Source organism: Cervus canadensis, chromosome 4, assembly GCF_019320065.1.
Source record: "Cervus canadensis isolate Bull #8, Minnesota chromosome 4, ASM1932006v1, whole genome shotgun sequence".
Taxonomy (NCBI): Eukaryota; Metazoa; Chordata; class Mammalia; order Artiodactyla; family Cervidae; genus Cervus; species Cervus canadensis.
The window spans coordinates 81,192,344-81,208,638 of NC_057389.1; the positions used below are offsets into that span (position 1 = coordinate 81,192,344).

Here is a 16,295-nt window from a genome sequence, read left to right on the forward strand (position 1 = left end):
AAAAAAAAAAAAAATGCAGGCACACTAGGTGACATCTCTTACTGGGAATGTGAAAATTTGGTTCTAACCTCTTGAAAAATATTTATATCAGAAATAAAAGTTGCACATTAACCAAATTTCAACATGGATATTTTATTCTACCTTTGTAAAGTTGCTCATTGTTCATTAATATGCACTTTTTAACTCTGTCTTTAGACTCTAAACAGTTAAATAACACTATTGTCTTTGTAACATTTCACTGTTTTATTGCTATGTTAAAGAAGAAAAGGAGATGATGTATGTGAGTTTATTAAGCCTGTCCTTAGTCCACAGAGTTGTCTGAGATGTGCTCAGGAAACTACCCATGTCAAAAAGTAATACTTGGTTATTGTTTTAAAGAAAGAGTCCCTGGAAATCGAACAGATGTCGTTTACTTTGGCACAACTTGAGACCTTGGAGGTTTGCCTGAAGGAAGCAGAAGAAAAGGCTAAAGTCTTATCCGAACAGGTAATACCTGTCACTGGGACTGGAAATATATGTTCCTCAGTGTGCAATAGAGCGAGGAAAATCTAAATACGTGTTTCAACCTCTGTACCTACTAATACACACACACACAGCATTTCATTCAGTTCAGTTATTACAATGATCACTGTAATCTGTATGGACCTTTTGAGCCTTTAAAACTTCTCTTACATTTTTGCATTTTGTTTTCATTCACCGCAGCCCATGAGCTAGGAAAGCCACCTTTAAGCAAGTAAACTTCTGAAATAAGTGAAACATATAAGTGAAACATATTTGTATTATAAACAGATAAAACCTATAGGAAACCCAAAGGAGCAACTTTCTCCAATTATGGAGAGAAAGAGAGTTTTTCAAATACTGGCATCCCTCTTGGGTTTTGAAACTCACAGAGGCAAAACAGATAACAGGTGAAGCATAGCTTCGTCTGAGCAGTCAGGTTGCTTTCTAGGTCATCTGCACACACACCAGGTCTCCTATTTCAGAGACACTGAGCGTGACCATCAGTAAAGCTCAGACCATTTCCCAACACCGTTACGCTTTGCAAACCATATAGTGTATATGGCACAAATCCTGCTGTTACTGTGGCCCTTCCCCCGGGGGAGAGGGCACTGGGGGAGAGGGCACTTGGCCAAGAGTCTGGGTCCTCCTACAGGGCACCGGTGCTCACTGTTGGTGGTGGTCAGTGGAATAAAAAAGACAGAGACCTTGAAATGTTACATTGATTGATTTATCATGGATTGAGCCATTTTGCTAGTAAATTTTTAGAAATTTTCAAAAAACAATTTTGAGTTTTTAATAACAAGGGTCTATATAGCAAAAGTTGAGTACGATAGAATTTTACAGGAATTTTTGCAGAGACTAGGGGAGAAATGTGCTAAATACAATTAACATGTAACGTAGAAAGTGAAGTGAAATGTTAGTGGCTAAGTCATGTCCAACTGTTTTGCGACTCCATGAACTGCAGCCTGCCAGGCTCCTCTGTCCATGGGATTTTCCAGGCAAGAATACTGGAGTGTGTAGTCATTCTCTTCTGCAGGGGATCTTCCACCCAGGAGTCAAACCTGGGTCTCTTGCATTGCAGGCAGATTCTTTACCTTCTGAGCTACCAGGGAACCCAGGTAATATAGGGATACATGCATAAATGGCCTCCATTTTTTTCTACATACAAAAAATGTACTCTCTTACTTTGGAATATGTTTACTGATGGCTGCCTAAATGTGATATATGCAATGGGTCACAGGACCCACCCATCAATTAATGAAACAGTGGTGCCCTTAGGCCCAGTCCCACTGGGGAGATTCCATCTCACTCACATGCTTTAACCTGGCTTACCAACTGGTCTTCTTTTTTAAACCACCCATAAGAAGCAATGGAGAATGAAACAGCAACCCACTTCAGTATTCTTGCCTGGAGAATCCCTTGGACTGAGCAGCCTGGCAGGCTGCAGTCCATGGGTTCAGAAGAGTCGTACACAACTTAGCTACTAAACCATAAAAAGCAAGCTTCAAATTGTGGCAAAATTTGAATTACAAAGAATTTTTTATAATGCTAAACATGAGGTACCATTGCAAAGTATAAAAACCAAGGATTTCAGAGCATGCAAACCTGGAAGAAACTGGTAATGGCGAACTGAGGGCACCCTTGCTGGTATTAGATTTCACTAAGAAGATGTATGTTTACTTTGTAATTGAATGTCTTTTAGTGCTTTTAATAATGTAAATCAGTAAAATTCAACTCACCCATGAAAGTCCTCATTCCTTTTGTTCTCTATAAAATACCTTTATCCAATGCAACTAGTCTAATATTTAAGATTCTTAACTAGATGATCCCTTTATGTAACATCAAACACTCAGATACTTCTTTTCAGGGTTTAGTAGATTGATTGTATAAAATGGAAACTGGTTTTCACCATTTCTTTGTAACTACCATAAGATACTAGTTAGCTGTTTGGGGAAAGAAAGATACGCAAAGCTTTTCTACCCAAGTAGCTCACAATCAGAAGAATCACAGTAAGGGCTGGAGAGTGAAAATAGGTGTTTGTCTGACTCCCACATAGACTGCAAAATAGCATTAATATGCAGGATCTGTATGTGTTGTTTTCCTGAAGTATTGCCCCTGGAGTTGCCAAATTTGTATACAACCAAGGGAATTTAATTGGAAGTTGGCAATGGTGTGAGGCAAAGGAGAACATTACATGTGGGGGAAAAAGCCCATTACAGGCATTTTTAATATTACATTTTTAATTAAGTTGAGTATTTTATTAGATTTGGCTGTCTCCACTGTTACTGTTGAAACAGGTTAATCAAATGCAGACACTAGTCTCAGAGGATTTACTCCTGAAATTTTTGCTTTCTTCAGTGTTTCAGTTTACTCTTATTCTTGATGAGTTAAAACTGTAACAACATTTGCTTCCCCCCTATTTTTAAATTCAGTAGATGTCTTAAAAATGTGATGACAGAAGGATAGGGAAAGGTAAGAGCACCTTTCTTAAAACTGAGAGAGGAGGATATTTCTGAAAGGGACACCTGTCTCAAACAATCAAACGTTTGTCCACTGGGTGCCACTGTCTTCCTTACCAGGCTAGGCCACTTTGTGGTTGCAAAAAGAGAAATTGTCTTTAGTGGTCTAGACAGTAGTGTGTGTGTGTGTGTGTGTGTGTGTGTGTGGAGTATATTTTTCCTGTTTACATGTATGCATGTTAAGTCTTCTTTTAAATACCATTAATTTAGGATTTGTCACAAGGAAGGTGGGAATGCTAGCTAGCTTTCATTGGTAATCCAGATCATTTTGTCAGCCCTGTGGTTGGACACTGGCCAGATGGGCTGGCCTGGTGGGCTAGAAACAAGCGGGGAGAGGAGAGGAAATGTTGAGGACGAAAATTTGTGCTGAAACTAAGGAGTAGAAGCTTGTGGAACTGTCAACCACTGGGTCCTGCCTCTGAGAAAAGGGTAAATGTTGATGTTATTATGGTTGAATGCTCTTAGCGATGCACATAGAACCAACCCAGGCAGATGCCTCAGAATTCATCTACATCAAGCACTTGTAGGTCCTGGGTCTCAGGTTACTTAAACTGAACCTTCCTAGGGTCCCTTCCAGCAAGACCTCTGCTGGTTCACTATGCAAAAGAAGAAACTTAGTAAGGAAGAAAGGAGTCTGTGGCACTTCCTCTGTGAGGTCATACAGTAAACAGACTTCTTTGTTGGTTTCCCTTAGCTAACAATTATTCTTTATTTCTCTTTAGTCATGTCACTAGTGTCAAAAGAAATATGAGATCAGGATAACTTGCAATTAGACTTTTAATCTGGGCTGTTCACAGCTCTCAGAAATAAGTTTGCAGCAAGTCAGCAGGCCAGAGGGAGAATAGGACATAAGAATCCATCTCTTGTCCTGGGTAATAATGATAATTCAAAACATTGCTAAGTTTTGCTAAAGAAAACACTTACTTAAATTTCCTGTAGGTTATGATCAGAGGGAGGAAAGGTCTGGAAATTAGGTAGTAGATAAAAGACTAGAAGGAGGAATGGGAATAAAGGAAAAGAGTTAAGGAGGAGAAAAGAAGAGTAAAAAGTTTTCAGGAAAAACTCATTAAAGAGCAGGTTTTGCTGTGTGCTGGCTTCTATCAGCAGTGCACATAGGAGGAGGGACAAAAGAAAGGGCTCAGGGGCTGCAATTTACAACCACACAGGAGCAAAGAAAGCCCACAGCTTCTATGCTAAGAAAGTGTCAGGAGAAGCCACAGTTTCACAATGGAGCACAGATCCAGAGATCCCAGAGCACAGAGGGACGCCGCCGGCCAGTTCCTGAGCTGCTTCCTCTGGCAACAGCGCTGGCCCGTGTCTCTCATTCATCATCAGTCTCTGGTTCCCGGCTCCCAGCAGCAGACCCAGGAGAGTTCGGGGTTTGCTTCTGCTCCACTACTTGCTAGTTTTATAACCTTGGGTAGTTCACTTAGTCTCTCTGAGTCATAGCTATCTGCTATAGAAGAGGGTAAGCACAGTGGTTTCATAGGGCTGTTGTGAGCTTTGAGTACCTGGTTCTTAGTAGGTTCTCAATAAATGTTAATTATCTCTACTCCTCATAGTGGTCATAACAGAACTGTGTGAACCTCTGAGTCATGGGTCAGGGGCTAATGTGTGTGTGTTTAAGTTTGCTTTTTTACTGGTCTCTCTCAAAGTGCTTGAAAGACACACAAATCACAACACAGTGATTGCTTAAGAATACCAGAGTCTTTCAACCAGGAAAGACCCCATCCACACCCCAGCTCCTTTTTCCTACTTGGCTTTTTCACTGCCTCGCTTTCCTTTCTCCTCTTCCTCAGATCCTCGTTTGGTAAAGGGACTTCTTTATTACTTTAACTTTCTTTCCTTCTGCTTCATTTTGTCCATTCTCTATGTGATTTATATATGATTTTCCTCTATTTAATATGGTTTTGCCCAGATGGGGAGCTGAATGGACAGTGCTGGTACCTGGAATTCCTGGGGTTTCAGGGACAGAAAACTCAGGAGTGGAGAAAATTTGTGATCATTTTCTTACCAAGGAGGTGAATCCAGTAACAATTATGTAGTCAGAATTAGCTTTAGGCATCTTTTGGTTACCTAATAATAGCAAACTAATAATAGCAAAATATTAGTTATATGTGGTGTGTGACATAAAAACCAACTGGGAAAGAAATATCATACTTTGAAGCAAGAGCTTGGAGGTGCGAGGCTTGATGGAGAACTTGATCTTTTTTCCTATTGTTTTTCCCAGGTAGGAAAAGGATATACACAAGACACAGTAAGGGGCCCTTGATGATCTTTTGGAGCATAAAAATAATTTTGCCCCTTTTGTCTTCATAAAGAGAGATTTATTGGTAATACTCAAAATGCAGAGACATTTCAAAGGAGAAGAATATGGTAGTTTTATTTCTCAACTTTTGAAATAAAGTACATGGGAGCCTGCCTTTTTCATACTTAGTAATAGCTAACATGCCAGTTAATTTTTCCCTTACCCGATGAGAGAAACATTTATAAAAGCTCAAAATAAAATTAATAACAGCAACTTCCTATGTTCTCACTCTTTACTCTACTTGGCCAATTATGTTATATTCAAAGGCAGTTTCTTCACTTTTTTCACCTGGGATCTCCCTGTCTGAGGTTATCCTCGATCTTAAAGAACATCAGAAGCAACAATGGAGGCAAAGCATGAAAAAGGGCACAGTTCGGGGGTGGTATCTAAGTTCACATCCTACAGGGATGCAGGCCTGGTACCAGACCTTTGCCAAGTATTACCAATGTTAGGTAGAGAGTGGAGGAACTAACATTTACTAAGCACCTATAGTGTTTCAAGTACTGTGCTTAGATCCAGAAACAGGCTCAGTAGCTCCGCAGCCCTCAGAGGCCTGAGCTTGGCCTCCATGCATTCAAACATGGCTTCCATCCTCAGGGTCCAAGAGGCACCTGCAGACATTCAGAGTCAAGCAGCATGAATATGGAAAGACCAAGTGCAAAACCGAGATGGACAACTGAGCAGCCTCTTTGAAAAGCTTTTCCCTAGTACTTTCCTAATGAATTCTTACTTATGCTTGACCACAGTTATTACCATGGGGGCTAGGAAATATGGATTTTTAGCTAGGTACATTGTCACTCCAAGAGTATGAAGACAGTTTTACTAAGAAGGGGAGAATGGATATTAGGCTGCCACATATGTCCTTTGCTCATCCAACTCCTGGACAATTCTGTTCCTCATAGTGCTTTGTCCTGGTAACTTCAATGTTCTCTTGCATGTGAAGATCTGGTTTCTCCACTTGTTGAAGAGACAATGTTTCCCCACTGAATGGTCTCGACAGCCTTATCAAAAATCAACCATTGATAAATGCATGACTCTATGGACTCTCAATTCAATTCCAATGCTCTGCAACAGTGTGACTTTCAGCAGGTACTTCTGATTGTAAATCCCAGGTAAATTTTTGAGCTGGCATTAGATTCGGTCTTCTTGGTCCTTTACCAATACTCTCTTTTCGTGTAAGGACTATCGTGAACCCCTCTGACTTATGCAGTAGTTTCTGGGGATTGAATGAGACATCTAACTGATCTTTTTACCTTTAACACTGAGCAAAGTAAGCAAACCAATAGAAAGACAAAGACTCTAATAACTAAAATCTATTCATCACTGTGTATCTCAGGCTCTAAAATAAACTCCATTGTTTGCCTCTTAGTGTTCAATCTGTTTACTTTACATTTAGCGGTAGAAAGAACATAGATCTCCAGCAAATTTTTAGATGCCGATTATGTGTGTGAGTAGCTAAAAGTGGTTTGATGCATACTGAGATTGTCTCAAAAATGTTCTGGTTCTTTTTTCATTGTTTAAATGCAACAGTGGATCCCTTGATGTCAAGTTTATTTGAAATAAGTAATGTGCCCTTGGTAGGAGTATTCATTTCTGCAAATGCTCAGAAATTATGCCTGATATGCCAAGCCGAAATCATGAGTTTTTGTGAATGAGTTTTTGTTTTCCAGTCTGTTTGGAAGTCTACTTTAATGCCACAAAATCACAAACAGCTTGTTTAACTTGGAAAGTCTTTCCTTATCACCATGAAACCTAGTAATTGAGAATTTTGTTAAACGATTTGGTTCTAGTTTATTTTACTACAGAAGAGTTCCCCCTTAACACACACATACCCTTGTATCCAAGCAATCGTTAATTTTAACCCCCTTACTGAATTGTTGCATATTGACTGGGAACCTCAGAGAATGTAAGAAAAGACTACAAGCTGGTAAAGAGATGTGTTGTTTCGAGTAGAATCAAGCATAATGACAAATGGGCTTCTGTTGTCATTGTTATAGGAGGGACGAATGGATTTCTGGCCTATTACATAACTAAAGACTTCCTTTTGCTTGTAAATGTCAAGATCAAACTGAGGTCAGTTTTAAATAGCTGACCGAGTACTAATAAATGTGACTTTCTTGTCTAAGAAAAAGCAAAATCCTCTGTCTCTTATAAGTCTTGGCTCTGCTGATAAGCGCAGGTGTCTTTTTTTATGGGCATAACCTTCATTTTCTTCTTAAGACTGTCTCAATGATGGCAAGCTAACTTTCACTTTGCTTAATCTCTACAAGGAAATTAGTAAATTAGGTGTATACTTTTTTGTTTAATTATTCATTTATTCATTCAATAATATATTTGTTGAACTCTTAACTGTGAACTAAGCACTCTGCAAGGTACTCCTATATATGTTAGCCTCCTGTATTTTTCTCCCACTGGCCCTGGAAATGTGTATTCCCATTTTGCAAATGATGAGAACCCTTTTGTGGGATTGCAGCCCACGTGTATGCTTTTTCTAGACATTCTCCCTTGATGACTTGCCTTCAGAGCACACAACCTATCAAAAAGAACCAAGTCTTCCTCCTGATCCCATGTGTGAACTTCCAACTGCCTACTGATAGGTCCACCAAGGCTCAAAAAGGCAACTCAAGCTCTACCTGTCCATTAGCTTCCTGTCCCAAATCTGTTCCTGCTCTCACATCCCCTAAGCCAAGGATAGCTGCCAACAGTTTTCTTGTGGTTATATCAGAAATCCATGCTGCTTTGATTCTCTCCTCTGCTCACCCCACACATCCAATTGCTAAGTACTATGAATGATGCCCCTCAAAGAGTTCTTTGATCCATCTTCTTTTCTCTATCACCACTGCCCTTGCCCAGGCCACCAACTCTAGAAACTTCTCCCACTTTACTTTCATTATGGTGCTTATTGATGGCTCCTTAATGCTACAGCCAGAGGGAAGATTCTGCAACACAGACCTCATATTTTTCCTTACTTAGGTCCTAGATTAGCCCCAATTTACTCTCAGGATCAAACATATGCTTTTTAACAAATTTTACAATCCTTTGTGGTCTAATCCCCTATTTGTTTCTCCAGTTTGATGTTACACCACTCCCAGTATATTACTATTACACCGCTTTCAATTTCTTAAAAATAATATATTCTCTATTACCTGCCTCATCTATTAAAAAAAGGCTTTGTTCCTTGTGCACAGTCGTGTTTTCCTCTCTTGTGACCCCATGAACTGTAGTTTACCTGGCTCCTCTGTCTGTGGAATTCTCCAGGCAACAATACTGGGGTGGGTAACCATTTCCTACTCCAGGGGATTTTCCCAACCTAGAGATTGAAGCTGAGTCTCCTGCATTGACAGGCAGATTCTTTACCACTAGTGTCCCCTGGGAAGCCCCTTGTTCCTTATAGTCAAGTTTTAATTAATTCATCCCTTCCCCTCTGCTTCTGCAGAGAATTGCACTGCTCTCTTCACATCACCTCCTCTCATTCCCTTTTCTATTATCCAACAAAATTCAACAAATTTCTCCTTTTGGATCTTCAATTAGATGGCCACTTACTCCAACCTGTTTTTCTTCCTCTTTCAAGTTTGAGTTAGATGTCCTTACTAGGTGCTCTCATAATCCTTCTCCCATTTTACCACCACCATCTCTGTCCATTGTAACTATTTGTCTATATCTTCCACCACACCACATGGAACAGAAGCACAAACACTGACTTCCCTGAGGTCTCAGATCAAGTTAGGATCTATCCATTTGTCTCTCTGATGTCAAAGCTCGTGCTCTTTCCATCAAAACATTCAGAATTGACCTACAGGCAAAGGGGAGGCATTAAAGCATTTGAAGGGTATTCAGATTTGCCCTCAGAGAGAAAACTCAGAGTCAACTGAGAAGAACAGAGTTTTTAGAAGACCCCAGAGTCAGGTATATCAGAATATAGGCTCTTGCAAAAATCCACTTTAGAAATGATAAGTGCCTATTAGTAGTGAAGAGAAGAAATAGACAAGAAATATTTATGAGATGGTTTGGTGATTAATAAATGGAAAAGTAGTATTCAAGACTGATACAAATCATTGCATAAAAAAAAAAAAAACCCTAAGGAGGCCATAGACCTGTACTCTGAAAACTATAAGACATTGATGGAAAAAAAAAAAGACAATACAAACAGATGGAAAGATTTAACATATTGGATTAGAAGAATCAATATTATTAAAATGATACTATCCAAGACAATCTACAGATTCAATGTTCAGTCAGTTCAGTTGCTCAGTTGTGTCTGACTCTTTGTGACCTCATGGACTGCAGCACAACAGGCATCCCTGTCCACCACCAACTCAAACTCATTGTCCATTGAGTCAGTGATGCCATCCAACCATCTCATCCTCTGTCATCACATTCTCCTCCCACCTTCAATCTTTCCTAGCATCAGGGTCTTTTCAAATGAGTCAGTTCTTCACATCAGGTGGCCAAAGTATTGGAGTTTCAGCTTCAGCATCAGTCCTTCCAATGAACACCCAGGACTGATCTCCTTGAGGATGGACTGGTTGGATCTCCTTGCAGTCCAAGGGACTCTCAGGAGTCTTCTCCAACACCACTGTTCAAAAGCATCAATTCTTTGGTGCTCAGCTTTCTTTATAGTCCAACTCTCACATCCATACATTTGTGGAAAAACCATAGCTTTGACTACACTGATTCAATGCAATCCCTATCAAATTACCCATGGCATTTATCACAGAACTAGAAAAAAATTTTAATTTGTATGGAAACACAAAAGGGCCCCAATAGGCAGAACAATCTTAAGAAAGAAGAATGGAGCTAGAGGATTCCTGCTTCCCTCACTTCAGACTATACTTGAAAGCTACAGTGATCAAAACACAAAAACAGACATGCAGATCAATGAAACAGGATAGAAAGCTTAGAAATAAACCCATGCACTTATGGTCAAATAATCTATAACAACAGAAGCAAGACCATACAATGGAGAAAAGGCAGTCTCTTCAAGTAGTGGTGCTGGGAAAACTGGACAGCTACATGTAAAAGATTAAAATCAAAGCATTCCCTAACACCATATGCAAAATTAAATGCAAAATAGACTAAAGATCTAAATGTAAGACCAGATTAATTTCCAAAATATACAAAAGGTCATAGAGCTCAATATCAACAAAACAAACAACCCAATTAAAAAAAAATGAATGAAAGACCTAAGAAGACATTTCTCCAAGAAAGATATAGAGATGGGCAACAGGCACATGAAAAGATGCTCAACACTGTTAATGATTAGAGAGATACAAGTCAAAATTATAATGAGGTATCACACCAATCATAATGGGCATTATCAAAAAGTCTGCAAATAATAAATGCTGGAGAGGAGAGGATGTAGAGAAAAGAGAACCCTCTCAAACTGTTGGTGGGAATGCAAATGGGTACAACCACTATGGAGAGCAGAATGAAGGTTCCTTAACAAATTACAAACAAAGTTGCCATATGATTCAGTAATCTTACTCTTGGGCATGTATCTGGGAAAAACAAAAACTTGAGTTTGAAAATGTACACGCACCCCCTTGTTCATAGCAGCAATATTTCCAATAGCCAATACACAGAAGCAACCTAAATGCCCATGGACAGATGAATGGATAAAGAAGATGTGATACACACGCATGCACAGGAACATTACTCAGCCATAGAACAGAATGAAATAATGCCATTTGCAGTAACATGAATGGACCTAGAGATTGTCCTATTAAATTAAATAAGTTGGGCAGAGAAAAAATATCATGTGATATCACTTATACATGGAATCTAAAAAAAAAAATGATGCAAATAAACTTATTTAAAAAACAGAAATAAACTCATAGACATTGAAAAATTATATATTCATATGACCCAGAGGACATACTTGGAGATTAAATGGATCTTAGGAATCTCTTTGCCTGGATCCCTAACATTATATTTTAACTATCAATTGACTTTTTGGTGAGTATTTGTATTTCCATTCAGAGTTTAAATAAATGTTTCTTCACTCCTCAGAGTTCCCTGCTTTGCCCTACCCCAACTTGGGGGTATTATGGTTAAATTTGGTCCCTTCCAATTTCAAACGTTGAAGGTTTAACTCCTAGTATCTCAGAACACAACTTTATTTGGCAATATGGTTTTTGCAGATGTAATTAGTTAAAATGAGGACATGTTGGAGTAGGATAGGCTCCTAATCCAATAAGGCTGCATCCTTAGAAAAGTGGAAATTTGGACACAAACATACAGAGAGAAGTCATGCAAAGATGAAGCTGCAGAGACCAAAGTCATGCTTCTAGAAGCCAAGGAATACCACAGACTGCCAGAAGCCAGAAAAGAGACATAGAAGAGATGCCCTATCACAGCCCTTAGAAGGAACGAACCCTACTGACGCTTGATTTTGAACTTCTGGCCTCTAAGGCAGTGAGATAATAAATGTATATTTAAGCCACTCAGTTTGTGGTACCCTAACAGTGGCCCCCACAAACTAAAACAGGAGGTAACCATGCTTCTAAATTAAAGACTTGGGAAGTCTATATTAAGATGTGCATAAACCTAGGAATGGCTAGAAATAACTTGTTAAAAGCAGAAATGTTAATAAATGTAAAAGTCTGTTTTGTCTAGGATGAGGGTAGGATGAGGAATTTGTTGTTTGCTTTTAGCTGTAAAACTGGAAAGAGACCAAACCAGTTCTGTGACCTGAAAGTATCTTCAGACACAGGGGTTCTTGCCCATTCCACAGGTAGGATAGGTAATTTTTACAGAGCTTGCCTCAGTTATTTATTTATTGCCAGGGAATTTAGTCGCTTGTAGTACTAGTCCAACTCAGCTTGCAAAACTTTTAGCACAAGGGAAGCCTTTGTCTTTAAATAGTCACTCCTCTCTGTAGCGTGAGTTCTGCAAGGGTTGCCAAGACTCAATTTGTTTTTGAGTGGTTTTTGAGTGACACTGGAAACCTCTTCTACAATATTTATTGCTGTGTATGTGGGTGTGGATTGTGGAGGAGATAAACTAAGAGAACCAACAAGAGGAGATAAACATAACAATTCACACTACTTAATGAGGTGGTTTTAATAATTGTCCTCTATGAAGGATTGAGTAGACGGTGAAAGAAAGAGAAGTTTTAAATATACCTGTGGCTTAAACATATGGATGACTTGGGAACCATTAATAAATGGTTCCATTTATTAAGAAGAGGGAAGTCCTGGGAAGCTATAGAATATGAGGAGTTAATTTGGAATCTATTCATCCTTTCTTAGAATTTATTTTATTGAAGTATAGTTGATCTACAATGTTGTGTTTATTTCCGCTATACAATATGATTCAGATATATATGTATATTCTTCCCATATTCCTTTCCATTACAGTGTTCCAGGATATTGAACATAGTCCCCTATGCAATACAGAAGGACCTTACTGTTTGTCCATTCTGGTGTAATACTTTGCATCTGCTAACCCCAAACTCCCAATCCACACCTCCCTCACCCCTTCTCCCCTTTGGCAGCCACAGGTCTGTCTCTGTGTCTGTGAGTCTGTCTCTGTCTTGTAGATAAGTGCACTTGTGTCATATTTTAGATTCCACATATAAATGATGTTACATGGTATCTGTCTTTCTCTTTCTGACTTAGTATAATAATCTCTAGATGCATCCATGTTGCTGCAAATGGCATCATTTCATTCTTTTTTAATGAAGGCATAAATTGTTGGTTGCCTAGTAAGTATTCAAGTGACAATATTAAGTAGGTTGTTGGATATATAAGCTAAGTGGTGTATGTAGCAAAATTGGGAGCCTTAAACAGGTGTATGACTAGTGTTTCAACCATGACACCTAATGAGATCTGCTAGGACTTTCAGATTTTTATATTTGGAGAAGTGGAAAACAATGACAATCTAGCCAAGGGAACTAAGAATCAGGAAGAAATCCAGAGACGCGTGTTCTGGAAGCAGTAAGAAGACAGTGTTTCATGAGGCATGGCATCCTGAAACATGTAATATTTTACTGGGCTACTGAAAAAGATGGCCCCAGATGGGTACATTGCATTTGGAAAAATGAGACTCACAGGCAACCTAGCACAATCAGTTTTAGTAGAGTAGTGGGGGCGGGGGGCGGAGGTGAAGAACAGACATTAGGAGAGGGAAATAATCCAGGGTAGCCCTCTTCACAGTCACAGGGAATTTTTCCTCTGTAGCATAAAAGGGAGAGAGGTTAGGAGAGAGAGAGGGAGGAAGGCAGGGAATTCTGAGGATCTAATTTAAGACTCAGAATTTAGGGGTGCCTCTACTTTTCATTTAAATGAACCAATTAATTATCTTGTTAATGGAAACCAATTTACATTAGTTTTCTGTAATGTAACTGAAATGGTCTTGACAAGAAGAGGAATTAGTGATACACCCAAAACTAAAACATAGTACACCCCCTACCAAAGGCATGCCTTCTAGCTTTCTTCTTGACTGTGACCATGGAAGAAAAGGACAAAGAAGGCTCCCAGGGGTTAGAAACAGAATCAAACAGACCAGAAACTTCCACCTCCACTCATTGCATCACCAGGATAGGCCTTATTATTGCTGACTGACAGAATGTGATGCTTTCAATGGCCTATGACAACTGTAAATTGTTTCCCTTCCCCCCTCCTTTAAAGGAGAATAATACCATGATTATCCTGTTTTCTCTGTACTTTAGGCATATGAGGGAGGGTACTTTAAAAATTGTCTCATGTCTGTATCATGATGAGGTTCATCTGGATTTGATTCAGAGAGATACACACAAAATGTGAGGCCAGATGTAGGAACTTGATATGACTTTAGGTTGTCTCCTTTTGAGAGGGAAAGTACATTTTGGATTAATGTAGAATAGACACACGGTCTTAGGCAGGAACATTTTGGGGGAAGCACATCCTTATGAGCATGAGGATGTAATTGTGCTGAACACAGAGGTTGAATTTTAATTGGCTTCTGTTTTATGTTTACCTTTTCTGGAGAATAGTTCCTTCAGGCTCCAGTCTTTTAATAATCCTGGGACCGTCAACCACAATATTTCTTATTAGAAGGAATGGTATAGAAGCACATGACCTAGGTCCAATCAATTATGATATCCCATTTTCCTGACCATAAAGATCAACCCAGGAGTGGCCATATGAACACAGGTGGGGCAAATACAGTTCTTCTCCAGCTTGTTTTTGGAGGACACACTGTTTTACTATTGAGGACCTGAACCTGGAAGGTGACAGGTAGCATCTTCCCCAATGTGTGAAGAAGGCTTGTCTGCACTGGGAAATCATGAAGCCAACACATAGGAACAGCACCAAGGTGCAGAGGTAAAAGGAGAATACTACGATTTCTTTGGCGTCTGTGGAATCTAGCTGAGAGTAAAACAGAAATCTACTTCTGATTGCCCAGTTATATAAGCCAATAATATTTTTTTCCTTCAGAAAATAAAAAAGAGTGAGAAGACTGTAAGAAAGTGACAACAGTGTGGGTAGACAATCATTTTAAGAAGTTTGAGTGGGAAAAGAAGCATAGAAATGGGATGATGATTAGAGGAAGAGGTGGGGGAGAGTTCAACAGACAGCTTTTGTTTATTGCAATTACTATGACATGTTTATATGCTGAGCAGAATCATCCAGAAAGGGTAAGAGAGAGAAAGAGAATGTAGAAATGGAAGGGAACTGGGGGGCTATGGAAATTACAGGAGCAAAGGCTTTTGACAGATTAGAGAAGATGAGATTCAAAGACAAGTGAAAGGGCTGGCCTTTGATAAAAGAAAGCTTCTCCATTTGTTAAGTAAGGGTGCTTTTTCCTTCAACAGAAACCCAATTAAAGTAATATGTTAAGGCCAGCTATCATCGCACATAAGAGTAAGTCCAGAGATGGAGCAGTTCCAGAATTTGCTAATTCAACAGCTCAAGAATGTCAACAAGAACACAGGTGTTACCCATCCTTTGCTCTCCCATCCTCAGTGTTGACTGTCTTGCTTACACAGTAACTGCAACAATTCCAAGCATTATATGCAGTTAGAACATCCTGCAAAAAAGATATGTTCTTCCTCCTGTATATCTTTTAAAAAAATCTGGTAAAGAGCCTTTTCTAAATGCTCCAGGGGCCTCTACTGGATTGCAGGCTCATGCCTAAAATAATCTTTTATACCTGGGAATGGAGCCCAACAGGGCTGGCTGAGCAACAGTGATTCATTTGCTGGAAATGGACAAGACCAAGCTTCCCTAAACACATGGCTGCTGGCTAATCCAAATTGGGTGTCTGGTAGAAAGGGATAAATGGGGAAACAGTCATTGGGAAAGAGATTAGTACAGTCTGCTCTAGGAAGGTTTATATATTGGCTGATGAGAAAGTGAGGGAATAGCTATCTGGCAGCCTCTATTTTTTTCAGTGAATTATTGATGAGGTGATCATTTGGGATGAAGGGGGAATTTTGATGAGAAAGAAGGTATGAAATGATATTTGAGGAAAGAGCGGAGAATAATAAATAGTTTTCTCAGAGAGGAAGAATACATATTTTCCAACAGGAAAATATAGTATTTTGATGTCACAGGAGTATTGAGTACCTATGTGAACTTTGAGTTCATTCTTCTAAAATTATACCAATCCAATTTTGGTTTTTTTTTTTTCCCGTAATAACATTCAGTGAAATGGACATAATGATGACAATTTTCTTTACCATTCAAAGCTAACCAGAAATTCATTTTCTTTTAAAGGAGGTGAAATTCACATAAATACAATTAACCATTTTTAAATGGATACAGTTCAGTGGCATTTAGTGTGTTCATAATGTTGTATAACCACAACCTGTCTTGAGTTTCAACATTTTTCTGCATCCCAGAAGAATTACTTCCTACCCATTAAGTAATGATTCCCCATAATCCCTTCTACCCATCTCCTGACAACCAACCACTAATCTGCTTCTATCTCTATGGGCTTATCTATTCTGGGCATTTCCTACAAAAGGAATCATACAACATGTG

The 16,295-nt window shown here is 39.1% G+C and overlaps 1 protein-coding gene across 1 annotated transcript in view; it reads left to right on the top strand.

Annotated features, from left to right (window-relative positions):
* Positions 1–16,295, top strand: part of CCDC192 (coiled-coil domain containing 192) — a 181,842-nt gene that overhangs the window by 10,618 nt on the left and 154,929 nt on the right. Inside the window, exon 3 of the mRNA XM_043467572.1 lies at positions 379–486. Coding sequence (XP_043323507.1) covers positions 379–486 — 108 coding nt within the window. The remainder of the gene's footprint in view (positions 1–378; positions 487–16,295) is intronic.